A 27,556-nucleotide genomic window follows, 5' to 3' on the forward strand; every position below is an offset into this window, starting at 1 on the left:
GTCATGCAGTCATGTCCGACTCTTTGCAACTCCATGGACTATACAGTCCATGGAATTCTCCAGGCCAGAATACTGGAGTGGGTAGCTTTTCCCTTCTAAAGGGGATCTTTCCAACCCAGGGATCGAACCCAGGTCTCCCAAATTGTAGGCAGATTCTTTACCAGCCGAGCCACAAGGGAAGGCCCTCTGTCCTCAGAGGCCTGGCTTATTCCAGCGACACTACTTTCCCAGTGCCTCTGCGAGACTATTGCTATGATGTTCCTCGCCTCAGTCCATTCCCAGAAATTTGCTAGACTCCAGATCTGCTGCTGGACACGGAGTGTGCAGATTACAGAGAACTACTCCCATGGAGACCTGGTGGGTCTTCTCTCTTTCATAGGTCACACCCTGGCATGTGGAAAGTTATTTATAATTAGGATGGCACAAGATCCTGGTGGGGAGGGAAAGCTGAGAATGAGTGTTGTAACTTCCCATTCTCCAAAGCTAAGCTAAGTTGTCCCAGGAGCTATCGTCCAGAACAAGAATGAAGGCGCCATCTCAGTTTCCTAGGTGTCACCCTCTCGTTGACCCCGCTCTCCTGAGCCACTCTGCTCCACCAGGGCAGGTATCTAGAACCCAGGCGAGCCTCACGGTGTCACCTCACCACCGATTCCATGGCCCTCATGGGGGCTGGCTTCCACCCAGGCCCCCTCCTCCCCTTTCCCCACCTCACTCTGGTTTCTAATCCTTGCACATGTCCTCTTTGGCTTGAAAGTTAAATTGCTTAAAAAGATAAATCTGTGCTGAAATTCAGACCGTATTAGGACCCAAAGCAATTTTGGAGACTGTTCATTCACATATCCAACAGCATTTGTGGGACATTTACTATGTGCCTGGCTCATAATGGGGGAGAAAGAAGCCATGAGCTCAAAAGTTTGGGTTTTTGAAACCAGCCTCATCTGGAAGTAAGCAGGACACAGGGGGTCTGAGAAGCTCAGGAACAAAGAAAGAGCCAGAGTAGGTCAGAGAGAGTAGCTTCCAGGTGGTTTATCTCGAAGACAGATCCCCACCCCCTCACAGGTATTTGAAGTGCTCCAGAACAAAGGCTGAGCCCCTCCTCTCTATGGGGAGATAAGAACTAACCAGGGAAACAGGTCACATTGCAAGCCTGCTGTGCTGCCCAGGGGAGCCTGAGGCCCCATCTCATTGAGCTGTGTCCCTAAAGACCATTGAGGACTATCATCCTCTGAACGTCCCATTGTTTTAGGCCACCTGGCAGTTCCTGTCCTGTTTCCTATGAGGACAGAACTCCAGGGAAATTTTCTCTTTCAGGGGAGATCAAATGGGGCAGAAAGGTCAGATGGCACTCCCCACCGTACATGGTATCTGTAGATTTTTATGACAACAGACAAGGCTGGAGCAGGTGTTGGGGGTTCCTGGCATGAGACAACTTCATGTTAACTGTGGCTCACTGGGACAGAAGGTAAGGAGCACAAAAGTCTTGTCTTTCTGGGAACCCCTAGTACCATGCTAGGCCTCGGTAACTCAGGAAAGGCCCAGAGCATGAAGAACTGATGCTAATCAATGGAACCATCTGATTCTCTTGGGCCAGGGCCAACCAAGTGTGGGGTACTGGGGGGAAGTGTTTGGAGAGAGGCCTGTTAAATGTCTGGATGTGAAAATGGTTTCGTAATTTGTTGCACAACAAAACAGTGAATCATAATGTAGCCTGTGAAAATTGTGCTTCTGAAAATTCAGTGGAAACTTGAAAAAGCAACTTTTTTTAAAAAATGAAGTATAGTTGATTTACAATGTTGTGTTAGTGTCTTTCATACAGAAAAATGATTCAGTGACACATGTACATATATAATTCTTTTTAAAAATATCCTTTTCCATTATGATTAACTATGAATATAGTTATCTGCACTACACAGCAGGACCTTATTGTTTATCCATTCTATATGTAATAGCTTCCATCTGCGAACTCCAACCTTCCCCTAACCCCCTCCCAGGGGCAACCATAAGCCTCTTCTCTATGTCCATGCGTCTGTTTCTATTTTGAATACAGGTTCATTTGTGCCGTGTTTTAGATTTCACATATAAGTGATTTCATATGGTATTTGTCTTTCACTTTCTGACTTCACTTAGTATGATGATCTCCAGTTGCATTTATGTTGTTGCCGTGCGCTATTTCATTATTTTTTAGGGCTGAATGGTACTCCACTGTATATACGCACCACATCTTCTCTATCCATTCATCTGTTAATGGACATTTAGGTTGCTTCCATGTCTTGGCTATTGTGAATAGCGCTGCTACGAACATAGATTGCATATATTTTTTTGGATTAGAGTTTTGTCTGTATATGTGCCCAGGAGTGGATTGCTGGTGATAAAGTAGTCTTGATAGATATCAGTCTAGTGAAGTTCGTAGTTGTTCTGGGGGTCAAGCCACCTAAAATCTTGAAATGATTCATAATGTATTGGGCAGATTTTGTATACTGAGAGTTTTTCTTTTTTTTTTTTTTAATGTTTCCACAAGAAAGACATATTCTTTGAGCTATTGGGACTTGTCCTGGGCTGCCCTCTTCAACTCGAGGTTGGTGGATGAGTTGGAGAAAGGTGGTTTTCTCCTGGGGTCCCCACTTTTCCCAAACTCAGACAACCATGATCAAGGTTACCAGCCCTCACTTCTGTGATGCTGCTAGTTCTGATGTATCACCAGTGTCTAGCTTCTCCTGACTCTGATGCTCTGCCCCAGGGCACAGGCACCAGGTTTCTATGGACCAGAAGTCTGCCTGAGCTATCAGGTCAGGAGTGAAGTTCCTGGTGGGGTTTCCGTCCTAGAGCTTGTCATGGTTTTGTGACTTTCCAGACAAGTCAGTAGGTCTTCCAAAGCACAGAGGTTGAAAGCAGAGAAAGAGAGCGAGAGGAACTGTCTTTTGCACTAGTTTTTGGTGTGCAAAATGTTTTCTTGCCGAAGCTCTGCTGCTGAGGTTTACTTAATAAGGAAGTGTGCTGAGCTGTGAGGAGTGGTGGAACTGGCTTCTGAAATGGTCATGAAGGGAATTGTCCTATGGACATGGGCATGGTGAGGGCTATAGAAATCTTTCCAACAGGGCGGCTGGAGCAGACAGCTGCCTTGGAGAGCTGACTGGCAGGGAGAGGCTTGGAGGAGAGATGGGTCTGTCCTGGGAGTTTCCTGGGCATTCCTGACCTGGGTGGTGCTCTGGTGGTGGTGGTTTAGTTGCTCAATTGTGTCCAGCTCTTTGTGACCCCATGGACTGTAGCACTCCAGGCTTCCCTGTCCTTCACCACCTCCTGAAGTTTGCTCAAACTCATGTCCATTGAGTCAGTGATGCCATCCAACCATCACATCCTCTTTTGTTCCCTTCTCCTCCAGCCTTCTATCTTTCCCAGCATCAGGGTCTTTTCCAGTGAGTCACCTTTTGCATCAGATGGCCAAAGTATTGGAGCTTCAGCTCTGGGGCTCAAAGTAAATGTTACAGAGAGGAAGGGCTTCATCAGGGCTCTTCCACTGCTCTCTCCTCTCCCCCTGCCCCCACCATCAATTATTCTTTCCATCTGGCAATGTAGACATTTAATAATGAGACTGTTATCCCTGAGAACATATAAGTAAGAGATAATTCCTATGGGTAGGTGATATCAAATTTAGAGGAAATGACTGAATGTTGTCAAAGATGTTAACATTTCGTGGAAAATGGCATACACTGAACTTTAGGCAAATGAATTTTTGACAAGAAGTACCCGTAAACATGGGTATCAAGATTGCTGGGAGAAATATCAATAACCTCAGATATGCAGATGACACCACCCTTATGGCAGAAAGTGAAGAGGAACCATAAAAGCCTCTTGATGAAAGTGAAAGAGGAGAGTGAAAAAGTTGGCTTAAAATTCAACATTCAGAAAACGAAGATCATGGCATTTGGTCCCATCATTTCATGGCAAATAGATGGGGAAACAGTGAAAACAGTGTCAGACTTTATTTTTTTGGGCTCTAAAATCACTACAGATGGGGACTGCAGCCATGAAATTAAAAGACGCTTACTCCTTGGAAGGAAAGTTATGACCAACCTAGATAGCATACCAAAAAGCAGAGACATTACTTTGCCAACAAAGGTCCGTCTAGTCAAGGCTATGGTTTTTCCAGTGGTCATGTATGGATGTGCGAGTTGGACTGTGTAAAAAGCTGAGTGCCGAAGAATTGATGCTTTTGAACTGTGGTGTTGGAGAAGACTCTTGAGAGTCCCATGGACTGCAAGGAGATCCAACCAGTCCATTTTAAAGGAGATCAGTCCTGGGTGTTCATTGGAAGATCTGATGCTAAAGCTAAAACTCCAATACTTTGGCCACCTCATGCGAAGAGTTGACTCATTGGAAAGGACTCTGATGCTGGGAGGGATTGGGGGCAGGAGGAGAAGGGGACAACAGAGGATGAGATGGCTGGATGACATCACCGACTTGATGGACAGGAGTTTGAGTAAAGTCTGGGAGTTGGTGATGGACAGGGAGGCCTGGCGTGCTGCGATTCATGGGGTTGCAAAGAGTTGGACACGGCTGGGTAACTGAACTGAACCCATAAACATAATGGACAAATTTGCTAAGGTATATCTGTGTAGAGCCAGTTGGATTTGATATGTGCATATGGATCATTCCATTTCAGATTATGGAAACTGCAAGAATTCAGGTGGGAAATGTAACACTGCAAGGAGTAATTAACATTTTGATGGATGTAGAACCTCCTAGCTGCTTCTCTACAGTTACCTTAAGGTGCTAAAAGCTTGGGTTTAAATTATGCTACTTCAGAAATCCTTTATTTCAATATAATATTGATGTATTAGTCATGGGTTAATCTTCAGGGTAAAAGGCATTTTAGTCAACATATTGTGTGGAGGTTTGTTTAATTTTAGAGTAACAAACCCAGCAGGAGATTCTCATCACAGTGAAACTGAGAACACCGGTCTAGAGCACAGTGAGGGTTGGTGTGGGAAAGGGTTTAGGAGAAAGACCCTGGCTGTCCATAGACACTTGGGTTGCTCCCATCTCTTGGCCATTGTGAAAAGCGCAACTTTGATATGGGTGTGTGTTAGATATTTTTAAGAGAGTAAATCTTCTTTTTTCTTTCTTCTAGTACTTGTGTGGCTTGATTTTTTAAACATTTAGATTTTTGATCCCATTTGAGTCTTATCTTGGATTATGATAGGAAGTATGGACCCAACTGTATCTTTTTTACCCAGTGATTCTATTTTGTTTCAATGACACCTATTAAAACTTTATTGTTTCCCAGTGGTTTGAGAATTGTTCACCATATACTAAATTGGGCCTCGTTTAGAATTTCAGTTGTCCCTTTGGTCTGCCTGTCCAACTCATCCTTCTCACACCAATGGCACGTGGTTTTGGGGTACACTTTAATACCTAGTGTGGAGTCTCTTTAATAGTCTAGTGGGTAGAGAATAGAAAGCCCTACTCTGGGGAGAGGTAGGTCCCTCCATCCCTCCCCAGGCTGTGGGTAGAGGGGACATGGAGGAATGGGTGGCTTGGAGGAGGGAAGAAGCTCCTGCTGACCCCAGGACGGTAGGAATAGGGATTCACTTGTCCTGGGAAAGAGACCCCATCTTCCTCGACAAAGCTCACTCTCATTCCTGGCACACTTTGTTGTGTACAAATAATGTTTAATGAACACATTAGAAACCAGTCATTTCCACTCCAGATGAGGATGTTTATTAAGGCTCTGGGAACTGCCCTGGAGCTGGGCTCTGCCCCAGAGAAGGGGAGTCAGTCTCGTGGGATGTCACTCTGGTCTCCACTCTTGGAAGCGTCTCATTGTTCTCCTTATCCAGGGCAGGAAGCTGGAAATTCTAGTGAAGACTGCTGGAGGGGTCCCCATCCTGTCTCCGTAGGAGACAATGCCCTGGGCCACATTGCTGCACACGAGGGGGCCACCGGAGTCCCCCTACAGGCAGAGGAGGGAAGGGACACTCAGTTTCCCAGGACTCCCCACTCCTGTTGCCTTCTGCCAACCCTCAGAGAAGACGGGGGTTGAGGGGAGCTCCTTCCAGTGCTGGCTGTGTGTGAGATGGGAGGGTGGTGGGGTGCAGAAGAAAAGCTTCTGAATTTTCCCGTCGCTGGGCTTCAGCCCTGACTGTGGTTGCTTCTCCAGCCCAACCCAGGTCAAGGTATCTCACCGGCCCCAGGAAAACACTGCACGTGAACATCCTTCGTGTCTGGTACTTCTCCTATTCCCCCAGACACCAGATGGATGGGGAAAAGCCCCCCTCCCCACCCCACGTCACTTTGGTGTGGATCCCAGGCTGCAACCACAGAGATGGAATCTGTCCCCACTGCCCATTGTGCCCAGGGCCCCCTGTCTTGGGCACACCCTACATTGTCTTACCAGGAAAGTGGACTTCCCCTCTCTTGGGTCCCCTACACAGATCTGCTTTTGGCCAGTGTAGAAATCGAAGCGACTGTGACACTCTCCATCCCTCTGAATTGTCAGCTGCACCTCCTGGAGTGTGATTGCTCTCCTGTGCAGTCTGGTGAGGCCCCAGCCGGCCACGGTGCACTGGGTCCCAGGGCTCAGCATTTCCTCTGTCTGAGGCAGAGCTACCAGCCTCACAGCTTCATTCTGTCTGGCTCTGTTCGACAGCTGGCAGGAAGTGTGCAGGCACTCAGGGACTGTATGCTCATCCCATGCCCACCACCACCCTGGGAGTCAGCCCTGATTCCCCCTCCATGGTCCCAGGACACATGAAGCCCCCCAAGCTGGGAGAGAGCCACCCAGTTGAAGAACCAAAGGGTCGGTACCTGCAGTAACATGATGTCGTTCTGGTTGTTCCGCTGATTGTATCTGGGGTGGGGGATGGGTCTGAGAACAGGGATGCGCTGCTGCGTCCATTCAGAAGCGGTGACACTGTGGATCCCCAAGATGACATTTATTTGGCTGCAAAGGAAAGGGAGCCTAGAGGTAGGTTTGAGCTTCAGGAACTGCAGTCCCCGATACAGGTCGAGTGACTGCCCAGGGTAGCGAGACCTCAGCCAAGGGAACCAAGGGACAGGAGGGCTCTGGGGCTGAACTCTGTGCCTTAGGCCTCCCCTTGAGATGGGGGGTGGTGGGAAATTCAATGAACTTAAATTTTGCCTCCCCTACAAGAAGTTGAAAAAGAGCTTGAATTCACAATTTGAGCCCCATGGTGTGGGGCTCCCCTCTTAATCTTTCTGATCAGACCCTCCTTTCTATCCATTCACACAGGCCTTCTCTTGGTCTTTTTTCACCTATTCATTGCTAGAAACCTGCCTTCAATGGCTCCTCTCATGAACTCTTCTGGATCTGCTTTGCAGGTGCCTAGAAGCTCTTTACGGAGAAGGCAATGGCACCCCACTCCAGTACTCTTGCCTGGAAAATCCCATGGATGGAGGAGCCCGGTAGGCTGCAGTCCATGGGGTGGCTAAGAGTCGGGCACAACTGAGCAAGTCAACTTCCCTTTCACTTTTCACTTTCACTCACTGGAGAAGGAAACGGCAACCCACTCCAGTGTTCTTGCCTGGAGAATCCCAGGGACGGGGTAGCCTGGTGGGCTGCTGTCTGTGGGGTCGCACAGAGTTGGACACGACTGAAGCGACTTAGCAGCAGCAGCAGCAGCAGAAGCTCTTTAATTTCTCACCTTCCCAAGCAGCGAGCTGCTGTCATCACGAAGTCTTCACGCACCAGGAACCCCCCACAAATGGTCGGACCTGCTGGTGTCAGGGTCTGAATATATGCCATGTAGGGGCGGGAATGGGGCCTGGCTTCTCGGCCTCCGATGATCTGCCCTGGAAGGAAGCACTAGGATTATCTCTGCACTGGCGGGTGTGTGGACATTGGCTTGGTGGCTCCAGAAAGACTGGAAGTTGGGGAGCAGGAGAGATGAGCAGGGGCAGGGTGAGCTGGTGGTTGGTGAGAATGGGGTCTGCAGGGTGCAGAACTGGGGGAGGCTCCAGGATCCTGCAGAAAGTGCTGCTGGCTCTCCATCCAGCCTCAGCACCCTCCCACCTGCCCGGAAGGCGGGGCCAGCTGCGGCCTCCCTCACAGGAGGGTTTCTGTGCTGTGGGGATGGCAAACCCAGAGCCCTCTGGCGCCGCCTCTCCCTGAAGTTCTGTGGCACTTTCTTCCTCAGGGAACTTTCCAGATCCCTGTGAGTCCAGCTCATGAATTTAAGGATCTAGAGATGGGCTGATGGGTCCACTATCGCTGTATCTTGATCTCCTAGGCTCTGACACAGGGGCTGCAACTGAGTTCAGAGAGCACATTTATATAGCCAGTACTTTGGCCACCTCACATGAAGAGTTGACTCTTTGGAAAAGAATCTGATGCTGGGAGGGATTGGGGGCAAGAGGAGAAGGGGACGACAGAGGATGAGATGGCTGGATGGCATCGCTGACTCGATGGATGTGAGTTTCAGTGAACTCTGGGAGTTGGTGATTGTCAGGGAGGCCTGGTGTGCTGCGATTCATGGGGTCGCAAAGAGTCGGACACGACTGAGCATCTGATCTGATCTGATCTGATGTGCCAGGGTAGTTCTGAGAGCTTTATGTACACCACATCACCTAAACTCTCATAGCGACTCTCCAGGTAGGCCTGATAGAACTCCTGCCCTCAGCATCTGAAGCTGGAAACGGTGGACTCATGCAAGCTGCCCAGTGATACAGAGCTAGCAAGTGTCTGGGTGGTCTGTCTTCAGAGTCTATCGGGTGGAGTTGGGCTCCTGAGGGTGGGAACGGTCACTCACCTGCCTGAGCCCTGGGGGACAGGAGAAAGGCCACGAGGAGCAGGAGCGGCCACATCTTCCCGGCGAGGCTGCCCAGCAGTTGCTGCCCCTGCTTCCTCCTGCCAGACTTTGAGCCCCTGGGAGAGGAAGCAAAGGTGAAGGTGGGGGTTTGAGGGTGGGGGTGGGGGCTCAAACATCCACAGTCCCATTCTCCTGCTGCTGTGATCAGTTTCATCACCCAGAGCTGCCCAAGAGGCTTGCCCACCAACTGCCAGGGACCTGGGGGAAGGCAGTAACCGAAGCCTTCAGTGCAATAGCTCGCACAGCTGCTGAGTCAGTGCTGGCCACAGAAATGGGAACCCAGGGCACCGGGGTGGAGGCTGGGTGTCCCAGAACCCCTAACCCATCAAATTCAGTAAAGTCCTCACAAGCATCAAGGCTGGGACCTGTCTATTTCCTCCTTCTCCCTCAGGGAATGGAACCTGCATGTCTTCACCCCCTGGTCCTGAGCCCCACCCAGAGTTGTCCAGCACACTGCGTAGCTCTGTTCCTGGGTGGGTGGAGGGCACTGCCAGAGAAAGAAAAGGGAAGAATGAGGCTCTGCCACTGACCATTTCTCTCTCAGGTCACTTGAGCCCCCAACAAACTCTCAGTGCATCATGACACTGGGGACGGCTTCTATTTTTCTGCTTCCTACTGAGCTGAATGTTTTTGTGTTCCAGAAGCTTCCCTGCCTGCAGAGAAAGCCCAGTGACTTGATTTTGTTGACAGCCATCAGACCCTGGGGAAAAACATCTCAGATCCTATTCATCCATGATAGACCCATCAACCTAAACCCGTCTCTGCTCCACGGGTGCTGGCACCTAAGGAGGTAGCTCACTGCTGTGCTACCTGTGACACATGAAGAAGTGGACACTCAGCATTGAGAGAGAGGGATGGCAGAGTTCTGTAGAGTAACACAGGGGGCTGCTGCTGCTAAGTCACTTCAGTCGTGCCTGACTCTGTGCAACCCAATGGATGGCAGCCCACCAGGCTCCCCCATCCCTGGGATTCTCCAGGCAAGAATACTGGAGTGGGTTGCCATTTCCTTCTCCAATGTATGCATGCATGCTAAGTCGCTTCAGTCGTGTCCAACTCTGTGCGACCCTATGGACAGCAGCCCGCCAGGCTCCTCTGTCCACGGGATTTTCTAGGCAAGAATACTGGAGTGGGTTGCCATTTCCTTCTGCTAGACACTCTTAAAAATACTTGGAAGACTCTGTGTTGGCACAGAAAGCCCTACAATACAGTGAATGTTTGCAAAAATTTCAGAATTGAAAACCAATAGAGTTCTCAGCCTTTTATGGATTGTGATAAGCCCACTTGAAAAATCTTATGAAAGTTAAGGATCCTCTCCCCATATACAAATATACATAGCTTGGCGCTTATTCTCAAAGCTGCAAAGAACTTCATTCTGTCCCTATTACATTGTAAATGATTGCAACCTCATAACATTTCCTTATGCATCTCAAAAAGATACTTTACTTAGTGCCTTTGGGTAATTTTAATTTATTGTTATGTAAGCTTTTTAACTGTTTATTTTGTTTTTAAAATGTTACTCTAATTTAAACTAAGGGGAAAGTATAAAGAACAGAGAGTCCATGTGCAAAAAGGGAAGTAAAACATATGCTCCTAACAATCTGGGTAGAGAGATGTTTAGGGATTTCATTAACAGTGACTAGGATTTCATGCCAATCTTCCCACCAAAACCAACCCCAAACACACTTGTTTAAAATGTATGGAAACCTTAAAAGCCTTGAAGAACTCCCAATGCAAGAGTTATTATTAGGTTAAAACAGAAGGAATAATGGGAATCAAGACAGGTAGCTCTATTTCTCTGAGAGAATTTGCTAAATCCACAGAATTTGAGCTTCTGTTTGAAGAGCACCTAAAATGATGGTGTAGAAATCAAAGATCACGAGGTCTAGTCTAGACAGACAGGTCTAGTCAAACCGTCCCTGCAATAAGCTGTGAACTTAAAAGGCTACATGCTCAAATTAAAAAAAAGAGGTATTGAGTTAGTAATTGCAAATAATTTCTTGAAAGTTTGCAATTACCTGGACTTTTTAATGGACTCTCAAGCCTTGAACTTCTGTTATTGTACTTATGGATTGTGTTCCAAAGCACCTGGCAGAATCTATGGCAAATCTAGAAGAAATTCACTTATCTTCAAAATTCGAATTATACCTAAAAAGTTATTTTTCAAGTACAGTGACAAGCATATAGCCAAATACAAACAGCTCAGCAAACACATAAGGATACAAGACGTCATGACTAAGAAATAGTAAATAACGAAAGAGGGAAAAACCCTTTAGTTTTTAAGATAATATTATCAGTGTAATATAGATGTCTCCTTTTACAGCTATTAGCATTTCCCTCATATATTGAGGTCCTCCTCTGTTGGGTGGATATATATTTACAATTGTTATATTTTCTTTGTAGATTGATCTCTTGATCATTACGCAGTGTCCTTCTTTGTCTCTTGTAACAGTCTTTATTTTAAAGTTATTTTGTTTGATATGAGTTTTGCTACTCCAACTTTCTTTTGACCTCCATTTGCATGGAACACCTTTTTCTATCCCCTCACTTTCAGTCTTTATATGTGCCTGTATCTGATGTGGGTCTTCTGTAGACAACGCATATATGGGCCTTATTTTTGTATCCATTCAGCAAGTCTGTCTTTGTTGGAGCATTTAAAGCTTTTAGAGTTAAGGTAATTATTGATATGTATGTTATTGCCATCTTGTTCATTGTTTTGGATTTGTTTTGGTAGATCTTTTTCCTTCCCTCCCTCTTTGGTTCTCTCTTCTTGTGATTTGATGATTATGTTTAGTATCATGTTTGGATTTGTGTGTGCGTGTCTACTGTAGGTTTGGTTCCCATGAGGTTTTGATGCACAATATTGTTTTAAGTTGCTGATCTCTTAATTTCAAATGCATTCCCAATATCCTGCATTTGTGTACTCTCCTCTTTTCATGATTGCTGGTTTGGACGTCATATTTGTGTGTGGATGTTTTCCTGTCTTTGCTGTATGTTTGTCTTAACCGGTGGGCTTTCCCATTCATAATTTTCTGGTTTCTGGTTCTGGCCTTTTATTTCACCTAGAGAAGTTCCTTTAGCATTTGTTGTAAAGATGGTTTGGTGGCGTTGGCTTCTCACAGCTCTTCCTTGTCTGTGAAGCTTTTGATTTTTCCACCAAATCTGAATGAGAGCCTTGCTGAGTAGAGCATTCTTGGTTACAGGTTTTCCCGTTTCATCACTTTAAATATACTGTGCGATTCCCTTCTGGCCTGCAGAGTTTCTACTGAAAAATTAGCTGATAATGGTATGGGGTTTCTTTGTATGTTATTTGTTGCTTTTCCCTTGTTGCTTTTAATATTTTCTCTTTGTCTTTAATTGTTGTCAATGTGATTAATATGTGTCTCTCTGTGTTCCTCCTTTGGCTTACCCTGTACGGGACTCTCTGTGCTTCCTGTAGCTGAGTGAATGTTTCTTTTCCCATATTAGGGAAATTTTCAGCTCTTACCTCTGGAAATATTTTCTTAGGTCCTTTCTCTCTCTCTCCTCCTCATAATGTGAATTTTGGTCTCTCAGGCTGTCCTCATTTCTTTTCATCCTTCTTTCTTTCTTCTGTTCTGCAACAGTGATTTCCACCAATCTGTCTTTCAGTTCATGTATTCATTCTCCTGCCTCATTTATTCTACTGATTTCTTCTAGTGTATTTTTCATTTCAGTCACTGTATTGTATTATTCAATAATTATATTGTACTGTATTGTTCATCTCTGTTCTTTAAATCTTCTAGATCTTTATTAAACATTTCTTGGAGAAGCAGCTGCAACGCTGAGCGGAGGAGGCAGGAACCCGAAGGCAAGCAGGAGCTGCGTGGGGACCATGGCCGGGATCACCACCATCAAGGCGGTGAAGCGCAAGATCCAGGTTCTGCAGCAGCAGGCCGGTGATGCAGAGGAGAGGGCCGAGCGCCTCCCGCGGGAAGTGGAGGGAGAAGGACGGGCCTGAGAACAGGCTGAGGCTGAGGTGACCTCCTTGAACCTTAGGATCCAGCTGGTTGAAGAGGAGCTGGACCGAGCCCAAGAGCGCCTGGCCACTGCCCTGCAAAAGCTGGAGGAAGCTGAGAAAGCTGCTGATGAGAGCGACAGAGGTATGAAGGTTATTGAAAACTGAGCCTTAAAAGATGAAGAAAAAATGGAACTCCAGGAAATCCAACTCAAAGAAGCTAAGCACATTGCAGAAGAGTCAGACAGGAAGTATGAAGAGGTGGCTCGCAAGTTGGTGATTATTGAGGGAGACTTGGAGTGCACAGAGGAGCGAGTCGAGCTGGCAGAGTCCCGTTGCCGAGAGATGGATGAGCAAATCAGACTGATGGACCAGAACCTGAAGTGTCTGAGTGCTGCCGAAGAAAAGTACTCTCAAAAAGAAGACAAATATGAGGAAGAGACAAAGATTCTTACCGATAAACTCAAGGAGGCAGAGACCTGTGCTGAGTTTGCTGAGAGATCAGTAGCCAAGCTGGAAAAGACAGCTGATGATTTGGAAGATAAACTGAAATGCACCAAAGAGGAGCACCTCTGTACACAAAGGATGCTGGACCAGACTGCTTGACCTCAATGAGATATAGAGCACCCCAGCCCCGCCCTGCCGCTGCTCCTCCCTCTCACCCCGACTCGCTGGGGCCAGCCTGCCCGAAGCTGACCTTTAAACTGAGGGCTGATCTTTAACTGGAAGGCTGCTTTCTCCTTTCGCCACCTCTCCCACCCCCCTACTCCTGTGTCCTTTTCGCCAAACTGTCTCTGCCTCTCCCCAGAGATTCCAGTTGGGCTAGAGGCTGAGCACCTCTGGGAACAACGTTTAAGGGAATGTGAGCACAATGCAAAGTGTCTTTAAAAGCATGTTGTGATGTACACATTTTGTAATTACCTTTTTTGTTCTTGATGTTACAACCATTTGTAGAAAAACATTCCAGATAATTCCGTAGTTCTGAAGCAGCAGTCTAATCCCTTTCTCACTTTTGGAAGGTAACATTTCAGTTTAATGCATATTGCCTTCTCCAGAGAGAAAAGGAAAAGGTTTGGGCCTGCCTTACTGAGCGCCTAGCAGCCCAGAGAAAGGCTCCATTTGGGGAAACCTCATTGCTCTGTAAAAAGTACCTGCCAAACCAGAAAGATGATTCCAGGAGGAGTTAGCCAAAAAAAAAAAAAAAAAGTGCTGTTCAGGTTTTCAGCTTTAAATTTGGACAACCTTTTTTTTTTCTTTTTTCATCAGAAGTGACCAAACAATTAAGATGGTGAAACCTCTGAGACCAAATCCTTGTTGCAGCTCTACCCTGTTCCCAACTGCTCACAGGATGGATCATGTGCCCCTTATATTGAAGTGACCGCTCATTTGCTCTCCTGCCTCCTTGAAAGAAAGGAAAGAAAATTATGTTTTGCCACTGATTTAGCCATATGAAACTCATCTCACCACCCTTTACTGGGTCTGAAGCTGCTGTCTCTAAAAGTGCCATCTCATTGTGCTTTGTATCGGTTAGTGCTGGAGAAATCTTGAAAAGCGAATGTACAAAACTTGTAAATTTTTATATTTTGGAACTTTGCTTCTTTGGGGTTGAGGCGCACTGGTCACCCCTCTGCCTGTGAGAGCTCTCTACAGTCTGTGGGCTAGCAGTGTGCTGATCTTTTAAAGTTTCTTTCCCTACCCAATCCCCCTTTGTTGATGAGGTTTCAGTGAGGTCTGTTAGGTGTGCATCCTGCAGCTTAATTGGCTTAAAATGTTCTCACCTTTGGTGTGGTCTCTCTAGGGACCAACTAGGAGAAAAAAAAAAACCAATAGTGTAACTTTTTGATACTGAAAATTGATAAATGTCTTTTTGAAATAAAGAACCAGTCCCTCCAAAAAAATAAATAAATACACATTTCTTGTACCCTCTCAGTCTGTGCCTCCATTCATTTTCTGAGATTGTGGATCATCTTTACCATCGTTGCTTTGAATTCTTTTCAAGGTTGATTGCCTATATTCACTTTACTTGGTTGTTCTTCTGGGGTTTTATCTTGTTCCTTCATCTGGAATATATTTTCCTGCAATCTCATTTTATCTAACTTTCCATGTCTGTGGTCTGTGTTCCTCAGAACTTACAGTTCCTTGCAGAACTGTAATTTTTCTTGTTTCTGGTGTCTGTCTCCTGGTGGGTAAACTTGGTTCAGGGCTTGTGCAGGCTTCCTGGTGGGAAGGACGAGTACTTGCTGTTGGTGGGTGGGGCTGTGTTTTGTCCTGCTGGCTGGGAGGGCCATGTCAAGGGATGTGTTTATAGGCAGTTATTGGCTCAGGATGACTTTAGGCAACACGTTTGCTGATGAGTGGGACTTTTCCCAATTATTTTCCAGTTTGTTTGTTGCCCACCTTGTGGGTATGGGGTTATTTGATTTTATTGTGAAACAGGCATTCTAACACTGGAGCCTGCAGGCTGTTGAGTAAGGCCAGGTCTTGGTGCCCAGATGGCAACCTCCAGGAGGTCTCACACTGATGAGCATTCCCTGGGGTGTCTGCCACCACTGTCCTTGCCCTCACAGTGAGCCACACCTTCCCAGGATAGGGTATCCCACCTTCCTAGTATACCCTCCAGGCCCCCCAGGGAGGTCTGGCCCAGGCTTTTATGGAGTCACTGCTTTGGTCTGGGTCCCAGTGCACATGAAGCCTTGAATATGCCCCCCAAGAGTGGAGTCTCCATTTTCCCCAGTCCTGTAGAGCTCCTGCATTCAAGGCTTGCTGGCCTTCAAAAGCAAATGCTCTTGGGGGTCTTTCCCCCAGTGCCAGATCTCCAGGCTGGGAAGCCTGACGTGGGGCTAGGGAGTCTCACCCTTGTGAGAGAATTTCTGAGAAATAATTATTTTCCGGTTTGTCGGTTGCTCACTTGGTGGTATGGGGTTTGATTTTATTGTGAAAGAGCCCCTCTTGACATCTCATTGTAGCTTCTTCTTTGTCTGTGTGAGTAGAATATCTTTTCTAGTCTGTCAAAGTCTTTTTTCATAAATGGTTGTCCAGCAAGTTAGTTGTGATTTTGGTGTTTTCATTAGCAGAGGTATTCTCAAGTCCTTCTACTCCACCATCTCATTTTTCATTCTACACAAGTTTTTTTTTCAGTTGTAAATGCTACCATACTACATTATCCATGGTTGATTATATAAGTGAATGTGAAACCGCAGAATGGGAGGGCCAACTATAAGTTTTACCTGGATGTTCCACTGGGTGGAGGGTTGCTGCCCTTAACCCCTGCACTGTTCAAACATCCACTATAAATAAAGAGTCAAAATTTTAAAAGAATGGAGACAAAAAATGAGTTTAAAATGATTAATAATGGCAAAAATAATTTATAGTAAAATTTATTGAGTATGAATAAAGATAAAACTTGATTATTTAAAATAAAGGAAAAAACTTTTAAAAGAAGAATTTCTTTATAAACTTAACAAAGGGAAAAATTTTTAGATATAAAAAGTGCTAACCAATAATAATTACAAGGTAAAAATGGATAAATTGATCCACATAAAAATTTATTGGGTATATATGAATAGAGGTGGGGCTCCCCTGATAGCTCAGCTGGTAAACAACCCCCCTGCAATGCAGGAGACCCTGGTTTGATACCTGGGTCAGGAACATCCCCTGGAGAAGGGATAGGCTACCCACTCCAGTATTCTTGGGCTTCCCTGGTGGCTCAGATGGTAAAGAATCCACCTACAATGTGGGAGACCTTAGTTCAATCCCTGGGTTAGGAAGATCCCCTGGAGAAGGGTATGGCAACCCACTCCAGTATTCTTGCCTGGAGAATCCCTATGGACAGAGGAGTCTGGTGGGCTACAGTCTATGGGGTCATAAAGAGTTGGGCACGACTGAGTGACTAAGCACAGCATGGTATGAATAAAAGTGAAATTCTGATTATCCAAAATATTAAGACAGTGAAAAGTAAAGCCACAGGGTTAGAGAAGATACTTGCATTAACTGAGAAAGGGTTTGTATGTGGGAGATGTGTGTGTGTGTGTGTGTGTGTATGTCATATCTATGTTATCTTATAGGTCATTGGGAAGCCAATAATTTTGAAAATTTACATAAATTTGACAAATCCCTAAAAAATATAACTTAGTGAAATATACCCAAGAAGTTTTAATTTTCCTTTAAACATTAAATAAATTGATTCTGTTTTCAAAAACATTCTATCAAGGACAGCCCCATGCTCATAAAGCTTCACTGAGCATCTCAACAAAATATTCAAAGAACACTACACCATATCTTCTGGAGAGGAGATGCTACCTATCTCCTTTATGAGACTAGCAAAGCCTCAATGCCAAACCCAATAAAGACAATATGGGAAAGGAATATTACAGGCTAATTTCACTTGAATATTGAGGTATGTCAAATAATTCAACAAGGAAAAGTAATATATCAGGACGAATTTGGGTTTATCCTAGGAGTGGGTGACTTTTTATTCAAACCCAATTGCTGTAAAACAACACATTGATTGATAAAAGGAGAAATGCCATGTGATTATTCAATTGAAATAAAACAAGCATTTGCTGAAGTTCATTAATTAAAATTCTAGCGAAGTATAAATAAAAAATAATGTTTTTAACCTGATAAAATGTCTCCATAAAAACCCCCAGCAATCATTATACTAATGTTGAAACACACAGTGTTTTTGCTTGAGAGCAAAACAATGTAAGGACATGCGGATAGCCATAATCACCATTTCTCTTTAGTATTTATACTAGAGATTTTACACAGTGCACGTAAGCAGGAAATAGAAGCGAAAGGCATAAGGTCATGAAAAGCAGAAATAAAACTGAGTCCTTGAAATGCTATTGTGTGTGTAGAAAATGCCCAAGAACTTGCAGCTCAACTATTACAGTTAATAAGGCAGTTTGACAAATTTGCTGGGCCATAAAACCAACTTAAACATTAATTATATTTTGATATATACTATAATACTGTTGGAAATTTTGAGGAAGTTAACATTTAAATCATGAAAATTATCAAATAACTATAAATCTAAAAAAAGTTGTGCAAGACCTCTTTGGTGAAAATATGTATAAAATTATAAGAAGAGACACTTAATAGGACCTAAGCATAGAGATATTCCATGGTGGTGTTTGAAACAGAAAAAAAAGTTTTTTAAAGTAAATTCTCCAAGAAGTGTTCTATAGGATTCATTGCATCTGACAGGTATTTCATAGAACTTAATTGATTCTAAACAGATATGGAGAAACCAATGGTCAACATTAGCCAAGACTTGAAGAATGAGAATAAGATGGGAAGTCTTATTGTAGCAAATGAAGCCACAGTAATGAAGGTAGTGTGGTACTGATAGGGGCATAGACACATAGACTAATGGACAAGAAATAGAGATTCCACACACATTTAGACACTGATACACAGGTATTGGGAGAAGGCAATGGCAACCCACTCCAGTACTCTTGCTTGGAAAATCCCATGCACAGAGGAGCCTGGTAGGCTACAGTCCATGGGGTCGAGAAGAGCCGGACATGACTGAGTCACTTCACTTTCACTTTTCACTTTCATGCACTGGAGAAGGAAATGGCAACCCACTCCAGTGTTCTTGCCTGGAGAATCCCAGGGATGGGGGAGCCTGGTGGGCTGCCATCTATGGGGTCGCACAGAGTTGGACACAACTGAAGCGACTTAGCAGCAGCAGCAGCAGCAGCACACACATTTTGAATGCTTGGTTTATGATGGAGGATTTATGGCAGAGAGTGGGGAAAAGATTTTTTTTCTTTTTACTCCTCAGTAAGTGGTTCTAGGACAATAAATGCCTCTATGATATCCTTTAAGAACACATATTTCTTCTTGACAATTATTTCACACCATGTCCAATTATCTGTTTTATGTGGATTATGTGGATTATGGATCCAAATGTGAATATGTATTTGAAAATGTAATAATAACGTTATGATAGGTAAATATTTTCAATCCTGTATACAGAAGTATTAATCGTTAATAAATGTAATGATGACTTAGACATCAAAGTAGAGAGAAACAAAAGCCAGAGTTTAGGGATTAGAGAGACCATTTGGGTAGACAGGGGATATATGATGGTAGAGAGAGGGATGTATGTTTTTATTTTGTATTTTGATGAAATGTGACTGAACTGGACTGAAAGTGATATTTGAACAAATAGGATGGTGATATGTTTCACAATATCCATAGCTAGTTACATCTGTTTCGGGCTGTTTTATTACATTTCCTTCAGTTAAATGTATTTTTCTTCTCTGGGCTGTTGGGACACCAGCAGGGTGTTTCCCATCTCCTTCCTGGCTCCCAACGCCACCAACAGTCCAGGTCTTCCAGGCAGGCAGTTGTCAGGTGGTGCTGGGTCACTTCTCCTTCCCTCTTTTTGCTGCTACTTTGGTCAGAAACCAATGTAGTTAGTCTTGACTTTGTAGGAGACCAGTGTATTCCTGAAGCATTCTGGAAATCCTCAGGGCTGCCTTAAAATCACTCTTAGAAGGATGTTTTGGAAGCTCCTTGTGGGTACTTCTACTGATCAGCTTGTGTTGCCCCCGTGACTGTCTTCCCACCACATGTGAAATGAAAGACAAATGAAATAGAAACACAACACTCCAAAATCTATGAGATGCAAAAAGCAACTCTAAGAGGGAATTTTAGTGCAACACAGGCTTTCCTCAAGAGACAAGAAACTTCTCAAATAAGTGAAGTTACCTATCATCAAAAGGCATTGGAAAAAGAACAAAGTCCAAAGTCAGGAGAAGGAAGGAAATAATAAAGACCAGAGAGGAAATAAAGCAAATAATGGAAATAAAATCAATGTAACCAAGAGCTGATTTTTTTTAAAGGACAAGCAAAATTAATAAACTTTTAGCCAGACTCACCAAGAAGAAAAGAGAGAGGACCCAAGTAAACAAAATAAGAAATGAAAGAGGAGAAATAACAACTGACATCACAGAGATACAAAAAATCATAAGCAAACACTACAAACAGCCGCTGCTGCTGCCAGGTCGCTTCAGTCGTGTCCAACTCTGTGCGACCCCATAGACGGCAACGCACCAGGTTCCTCTGTCCCTGGGATTCTCTAGGCAAGAACACTGGAGTGGGTCGCCATTTCCTTCTCCAATGCATGAAAGTGAAAAGTGAAAGTGAAGTCGCTCTGTCGTGCCCGACACTTAGCGACCCCATGGACTGCAGCCTACCAGGCTCCTCCATCCATGGGATTTTCCAGGCAAGAGTATTGGAGTGGGTTGCCATTGCCTTCTCCGACAAACAGCTATATGCCAGCAAATTGGTCAACCTAGAAGAAACGGACAAATTTCTAGAAAGATACAACTTGCCAAGACTGAGTCAAGAAGAGATGGATAATTGGAACTGACTGATTACTAGTAGTAACATCAAATTTCTAAATAAAAGCACTTCTAGCAATCAAAAGTCCAAGGCCAGACAATGTCACAAGAGTATTATACCAAACATATAAGAGTTAATACCTATCCTTCTCAAACTATTCCAAAAGTTTAAAGAGGAAGATACACTCCCAAATTCATTGCATGAGGGCATCATTGAAAGTGAAGTGAAAGTGTTAGTTGCTCAGTCATGTCCGACTCTTTGTGACCCCATGGACTGTAGCTTGCCAGGCTCCTTTGTCCATGGAATTCTCCAGGCAAGAATACTGGAATGGGTTGCCATTCCCTTTTCCAGAGGATCTTCCGTACTCAGGGATCGAACCTGGGTCTGCTGCATTGCAGGCAGATTCTTTACTGTATGAGCCACAAGGGAAGCCTGAGAGCACCATTACCCTATTACCAAAACCAGACAAAGGTGCGACCAAAAAAAAAAAAAGAAATTATAGGCCAGTAGCTTTGATGAATATAGATTTGAAAATCCTTAGCAAAATATTAACAAGCCATATCCAACAACATACAAGAAGGATCATATAATGTGACCCAGTTGTTTTATTCCAGGGACACAAGGACAGTTCATCATTCACAAATCAATGGCTGTGATATGCCATGTTATCAAAAGTACAGAAAAATCACATGATCATTTCAATAGATGAGGAAGAATCACTTGACAGAATTCAACATCCACTGATGATAAAAATTCTTAGCAAAGTGGGTGTACAGGGAACATATCTCAACATAATAAAGGTCATTTAGGACAAACTCAGTTGACAATGCCCATTTCTATTTAACATACTATTGGAAGTATCAGCCACAGCATAAGACAAGGGGGAAAAAAAGCATCTAAATTGGAAGTGAAGAAGTAAAACTGCAGATGACAAGATACTTCAGATAGAAACCCTAAAGTCTCCACCCCTAAACTATTAGAATTAATAAATGAATTTGGCATAGTTGCACGATACAAGATTAATACACAGAAATCTGTTGCTTTTCTACACACAAGCAATTAACTATCATAAAGAGAAAATAGAACAATCCTATTTAAAATAGGAAGCAATTTAAATCTATTTAGAATAGATGCAATTCTATTGCATCAAAAAGAATAAAATTAAAGAATAAACTTATCCAAGGAAGTAAAGAAAACTATAAAACATTGATGAAGGAAATTTGAGATGATAAAAAGAAATTGAAAAATATCTGGTGCTCTTAGAGCAGAAGAATTAATATTGTTAAAATGACCTTACTACCCAAAGCAATCTACAGACTTAATGCTATCCTTATCAAAATACCCATGACATTTTCCACAGAACCAGAAAAAATAACCTTAAAATTTACATGGAACCACAAAAGACCCCAAATTGCCAAGGCAATCTTGAGGAAAAAATAGCAAAGTTGGGAGTTACCATCTTCCCTGACTTCAGACTGCTCTACAAAACTACAGTAATCCCAATAGCATGGTGTGGCATGCTTAGTCACTCAGTCGTGTCTGATTCTTTGTGATTCTATGGATGGTAGGCTGCCAGGTTCCTCTGTCCATGGGATTTCCCAGGCAAGAATACTGGAGTGGGTTGCCATTTCCTCCTCCAAGGAATCTTCCTGACCCAGGGATGGAACACAGGTCTCCTGCATCTCCTGAATTGGCAGGTGGATTCTTTACCACTGCACCACCCGGGAAGCATGCTACAGACATATATATCAATGAAACAGGACACAGAGCCCACGCAACTATGGTCCGTTAATCTAGGGGATAAACCCACACACCTATGGTCCATTAATCTATGACAAGAGAGGCAAGACTCCACAATGGAGAAAGACAACCTTTTCAACAAGGATTGCTGGGAAAACTGGACAGCTCCATGTAAAAAAAGCGAGATGAGATACTTCCTCACATCAGATGTAGAAATAAACCCAAAATGGTTTACAGATCCAAATGTAAGAACTGAAACCATAAAACTCGTAGAAGAGAACATGGGCAGAACACTGCCTATTGTAATGATATTTTTTTGGATTTATCTTCTAAAGCAAAAGAAATATAAGCAAAAATAAACAAATGGGACCTAATTAACCATGAAAACTTCTGCATAGCAAATGAAACAAACTAAACAAAAGAAAAGGCAACCTATGAAATGGGAAAAAATATTTGCCAATGATATAATTGACATGGGATTAATATCCAAAATATACAAACAACTCATATCGAAAAAACAACTAACCAAATCAAGAAATGGGCAGAAGACCTGAATAGACATTTTTTTCCCCTAAAGAAGACACACAAATGAATAATTGTCACATGAAAAGATACTCAACATCACTAATTATTACAGAAATGCAAATCAAAATAGCAATAACATATCACCTCATACCTGCAAAAATGGCTATTATAGAAAAGTACACAAATAACAAATGTTGGAGAGGACATGGAGAAAAGGGAACCCTCCTACACCTGTAAGTGGGGATGTAAGCTGGTAGAGCCACTATGGAAAGCAGTATGAAAGTTCCTCAAGAAGATAAAAACAGAACTTCATATGACCCAACAATTCTAATCTTGGGGATATATCCAGAAAAAAACAAAACACTAATTGAAAAGGGACATGTACCCCTGCACAACTTACAATAGCCGATATTTGGAAGAAACCCAAGTGCTGACTAACAGATGATTGGATAAAGAAAATGCGGTGTACCTATACAATGGAATATTACTTGGCCATAAGAAGAATGAAATTCTACCATTTGCAGCAATGTGGATGAAGCTAGAGAATATGAAGATTAGTGAAATAATTTAGAAGAAAAATTCTATATATCACTTATATGAGGACTCTAAAAAATACTGCGAGTGCATGTATATGCAAAGTTGAAACAGACTCACAGATATGAAAAATAAACTAGTGGTTACCAAAGGAGAGAGGGAAGGGGAGAGGCCTTTAGGGGTATGTGACTAAGAGCCACAAACCACTATGTACAAAATAGATATGCAACAAGGATATATTGTACAGCACAGGAAATTATAGCCATTATCTTGTAATAACTTTAAATGGAGTATAATCTGCAAAATACTGAATCATTATGCTATACACCTAAAACAAATAATGTAAATCAACTGCACTTCGATAAAAAGACATACAAATCTAAAAGCAAAAACAAAAATGAAAATGTATCTACTTAAATCTGATTTTTCTATAAAAATAAGCAGAAAAAAATAGAGGGCCGTGATCCTTCTAAACAGCAAACAGGATTAAGTGCTGTGGTAGAGAAGATCTGGCAGTTTAGCAAAACCAGATCATATGACCTACGCTCTGGGGGACGTAGGTGAACTGTACTGCCCATCTCCCTTGAGCACAGGCGTGCCTGTCATTGTTACAGCAAACGGGAGGGGAATGAAATGCTGTGAGCCCCATCCCAAGCTGCAACAACTCCCATGCTTGACCGTCTAGTTTCTCCCCTTTCCAGGGTTTGGCACGGATGAACATGGGGAACTTGAAATCATCTTTAGGGCACCGAGTCTGGGTCCCTTAGCTTTGGGCTGACCATGTAATTTATTGCCCAAACCAGGACACTTGAGAGTGAGAGTGGGCACTGCTCACCAGGAATATTCACTTGGGACTGTTCCTGAGCAAGAGAGAATTCTATTGTGCCAGCCATGAAATGCTAAAATTGATCTGTTAGAATAGTCAGTTAACTAACACATCTGCCAGCTTACTTAACCCTGCCTTTTTCTAACATGAGATTTAAAAAAATACAATAATTTTATGAATGATGCGTTTTAAAATAGTGAATAAATTAAAAGCACAAAGAAGAAAAATGTCAGCCTTAATTGCACCATTTAACTGACTACTGTTAACAGATCTAGTTCCATCCAGGTTTTTTACATGTTTCTTTTTTATAGGTGTGGTTACAATACGTTCAGTTTTGAATCCTATAGTTCATTCAACAAACATTTTCCTCATTTTATTAAAAAAAAACTGTTAGTGAAGATCATTTTATTTTTTTTCAATTTTTAATGCCTTTTATTTTTTTAATTTAAATTTATTTATTTTAATTTGAAGATCATTTTAGAATCTCTTTCGTATTTTTAAAAAGACACTTAAGTTATCTAAATCATACATAAATGTTGTAGAAAAATTAGATAAATGGTTGTGTAGGAAGGAAAAAAGCCTAAAAGGAAAAGGTATGTATAAGCAAAAATTGACTGTAGTATGTACAGCTCTTAATCTGCTTTTGACTTAAATCTAATGACCATTCTTTCATGTAGCTATTGTAATTCTATATCATGACTTTAAAATTTCCACTGTTTCAAGTGATGAAAAATTTTAAAAAGCAAATCCCCATTTAATTCTGGGTTAATTAGTATTAAGATTTGACTTGTGTAACTTTTTTGGGCATCACCTTCTGCACTTTTCCTGGTATAGTTGATGGCTACATCAGATTCTTCTTTTTTTTCTTTTTTCTTTTTTAAGGCTATTTGTGTACAAGGTGTTAAACTTCATTTTCTCAATGTCTATTCTAAATCTCATTAGTATCGTTTGTGTCAATCCTTTCCAATCATATAAGTAAAGATTATTCATATTTCAATTTGCATTAATTAATTAGTGAGCTTTCACTTTCCCCCAAGTGTTTGTTCAGTTTTTAAAAATGATTCTCCTATTAATATTCTTAGCCTAGTTTACTTTCTTCTGTTTTCTCTGCCTAGTTTTTGTTCTTTTGTTTTCTTAGCCTGGTTTTCTAGAGTAGTGGATAATGTGGATAATAACAACTGCATAATATATAATGCAAGCATGCCTTATTTTACCATCTTCCTATTTTGGACATTAATAACTGATTCTAATTTGGGGTCTATTATTAAATAATGGTGTGATGAACATTTATGTGAGTAACCCCCCTATAAACACACACATTTTAGATCTTATGTAGGTTAAAGTCCTAGAAATAAAAATCACTAGATCAAAGAAAGAAATAATGTAAAAATATTTGGAAATCATTTTTAAGAAATATATAGCCTCAAGCAGTTCCGTGATCATGATGCTATAGCATCGTAAGGTAATAGTTTTTCTCCCTAATATATCTCATATTATGTTAAATGATTCCATCAGGTGTAAGGGGGAAGACTAGCTCATCAGGCACTGTCTCTTGAGGGCACACATCCTTGCCTGGGGTGGTGGATATCCTTGACCACTCTGCCTTACTCCCTGGGCTTCTGTGGAGCTCTTCAGGACTGGCTTTCTGGGCTCTCTGCATTCCTTTTGTGTGAAGACATCTCCTAAGAGTGTCATCATCGACTGCGGGGACCCGAAGTTGTCCCCTGGCTTATGCACACCTTACCCCGTTCTTGTTCACCTTCATGCATACGTTCAGCTCTTTGCTCACCTGTGCCCTTGCTGGTACTGTGAGCTCCAGGGTTAGACTTGGCAGATGGACGTAGGGACGGTCTTGTGTGAAAAATAGGGGTTTGTTTGTTTTTCACCTTAGTTTTCAGTATGCTGAATTTTACTTCTCATGTTCATGTGATTTGTTATTCTTTTTAGTGAAGTTCCTTCTCTTTGTTTTGCTTCTTTTTGTTGGTGTGAAGTTTCTTCTCTTCTCAACATTGATCTCACTCGATTCAGTGTTTGCCCAGTTACCATGAATTTGATGTGTTCTATTATCCCCAATTCACTGGTGGTGCTGTTTAAAGGATTCAAGACATCTGGGTCATAATGAACTGTCTTACCGTTTAAATGTGGCATCTCGTAGATTTGCAAACTGAGGTTCATGCTTCCACACGTAAGATAACAAAAGAGGCTGTTCCAGGGGTCTCTTTCCTCCCTCCCCTCCGGACGTGGACTCCATGGAGCACAGACTGGAAACCCCAGGACCTGTGGGTCTCCCAGCCTCTTCCAATTTCACATTGCCCTTCTGGAATCAAACAAGATTATGCATGTGAAACTCTAATGTACAATCCAGCTAAAATACAGAGAAAGTAATTATTTTCAAGACAAGATTTCTTCCAGATTCCAAATACAGGTCTATCTGTGCCAAACTGAACTTCCTTGTGGGAGGAGAGGCGCCACGGAAATTTAAAGGAAATTTCTCACCACCAAACGTTTCCTAATGGCAGAGACAGAGCTTGTTGTGTTCTGGCACAAAGAGAAAGATCAATATTTGATCTACTGATGGATGGCAATGTGGTACTTTCCGGCCCAGCGGCCCTGGATCCCTGTGGCTCACAAGGCTGCCATAACCGGGTTGCCAGCAGGGGGAGTCAGAGGCCCAACGCCAGGCCAGGCTGAAAGGGCTGAGGCCTCTCAGTTCCTCTACAGGCCTTGGTGGTGGTTGAGCCCCTGGGGGATGTTGGGCTGGACCCAGGGCCTGAGGAGGCCCTCCCCAGGTGGGAAGTGGGTCCTGGCTCCTCTGATAAGCAGAAGGTACTGGTTGGGAGGTTAGGTATGGCAGGGACAGTGGCTCAAAACCAGGTGAGTGGGAAGGGAAAGGAGCTGGTGGCTAGGGCACTCGGGTGGAAAACAGGGGCTGGTGTGGGACGATACACAGGGAGCAAGGTTGACTGAGCCCCGTGTTGGGCCTGGGGCAGGGTGTGGAGATGGGACCTGGGTGAGGCTGAGGGCCATCATGGGAACATCGCACCTCCTAAGCTCTAGACAGACCCAGTATGGGATCAGCCTGCCCTCACAGGAGAGGGAGAGGCCCTGGAAACAGGAATCTGAGTGCCCATGGCATGGCCTCCTGACCTGCTAGGTCCCTGGAGTTATTCTCCTTCCTCTGACCTGTTCTTTGCTAAATTGTTGAGGGGTTGGTGACAGTGTTTGGCTTAGAGAAGGTAAGAAATTTCTAACACCCAGAGAGAACCATTTTGGGGAGAGTTTGTCCTTTTTAATGAATTGCCCTTTAGATTCATCCCTGGCAGAAGGCTAAGCACCAAAGAGATTTTCTTGCTTTGGCTAAGCACCAGATCATTTTCTCAATGATTTCTTATTGAGGAATCAATGAGATTCTATACAGACAGCATGGGATTTAGGGAGGAGCAAGGCCTAGGGTGGCTTAGTGGTAAAGAATTTGCCTGCCAAGCAGGAGATGCAAGAGACGAGGATCTGATCCCTGGGTCAGGAAGATCCCCTGAAGAAGGAAATGGCAACCCACTCCAGTGTTTGTGCCTAGAAAATCCCATGGACAGAGAAGCCTGGCAGGCTATAGTCCCTGGGGTCGCAAAGAGTGGGACACGACTTAGTGCCTTAACAGAAGCAGAGGGCTAGGGAGGAAGGAGGAAGTAAAACCCAGAACTGACAGAAGAGGGTGTCCTGGAGCAGTGTGGTTATATATTGAGGTGGTTCCATGAATAAATAGGAATTCAGTCACCA

General features: G+C 43.4%; 1 protein-coding gene and 1 pseudogene across 2 annotated transcripts; one reads left to right on the forward strand and one right to left on the reverse strand.

Annotated features, from left to right (window-relative positions):
• Nucleotides 1-5,749: 5,749 nt before the first annotated feature.
• LOC109575203 (cathepsin G-like) lies at nucleotides 5,750-8,820 on the reverse strand. Of its 2 annotated transcripts, XM_019983225.2 has the most exons (5): nucleotides 8,766-8,820; nucleotides 7,662-7,809; nucleotides 6,805-6,940; nucleotides 6,392-6,646; nucleotides 5,750-5,950 (listed from the first exon to the last, which is right to left on the reverse strand). In XM_019983225.2, exons 1-5 carry the CDS (start codon nucleotides 8,818-8,820, stop codon nucleotides 5,789-5,791), a joined length of 756 nt encoding a protein of 251 aa, XP_019838784.2. In that variant the 3' UTR covers nucleotides 5,750-5,788. The 2 variants fall into 2 exon arrangements, with proteins under 2 accessions (XP_019838784.2, XP_070632097.1); XM_070775996.1 differs by lacking the exon at nucleotides 6,392-6,646.
• Nucleotides 8,821-12,618: 3,798 nt separating this feature from the next.
• On the forward strand, nucleotides 12,619-14,590 carry LOC109575731 (tropomyosin alpha-3 chain pseudogene; annotated as a pseudogene).
• Nucleotides 14,591-27,556: the final 12,966 nt, after the last annotated feature.

Source organism: Bos indicus, chromosome 21 (assembly GCF_029378745.1).
Source record: "Bos indicus isolate NIAB-ARS_2022 breed Sahiwal x Tharparkar chromosome 21, NIAB-ARS_B.indTharparkar_mat_pri_1.0, whole genome shotgun sequence".
Classification (NCBI taxonomy): domain Eukaryota; kingdom Metazoa; phylum Chordata; class Mammalia; order Artiodactyla; family Bovidae; genus Bos; species Bos indicus.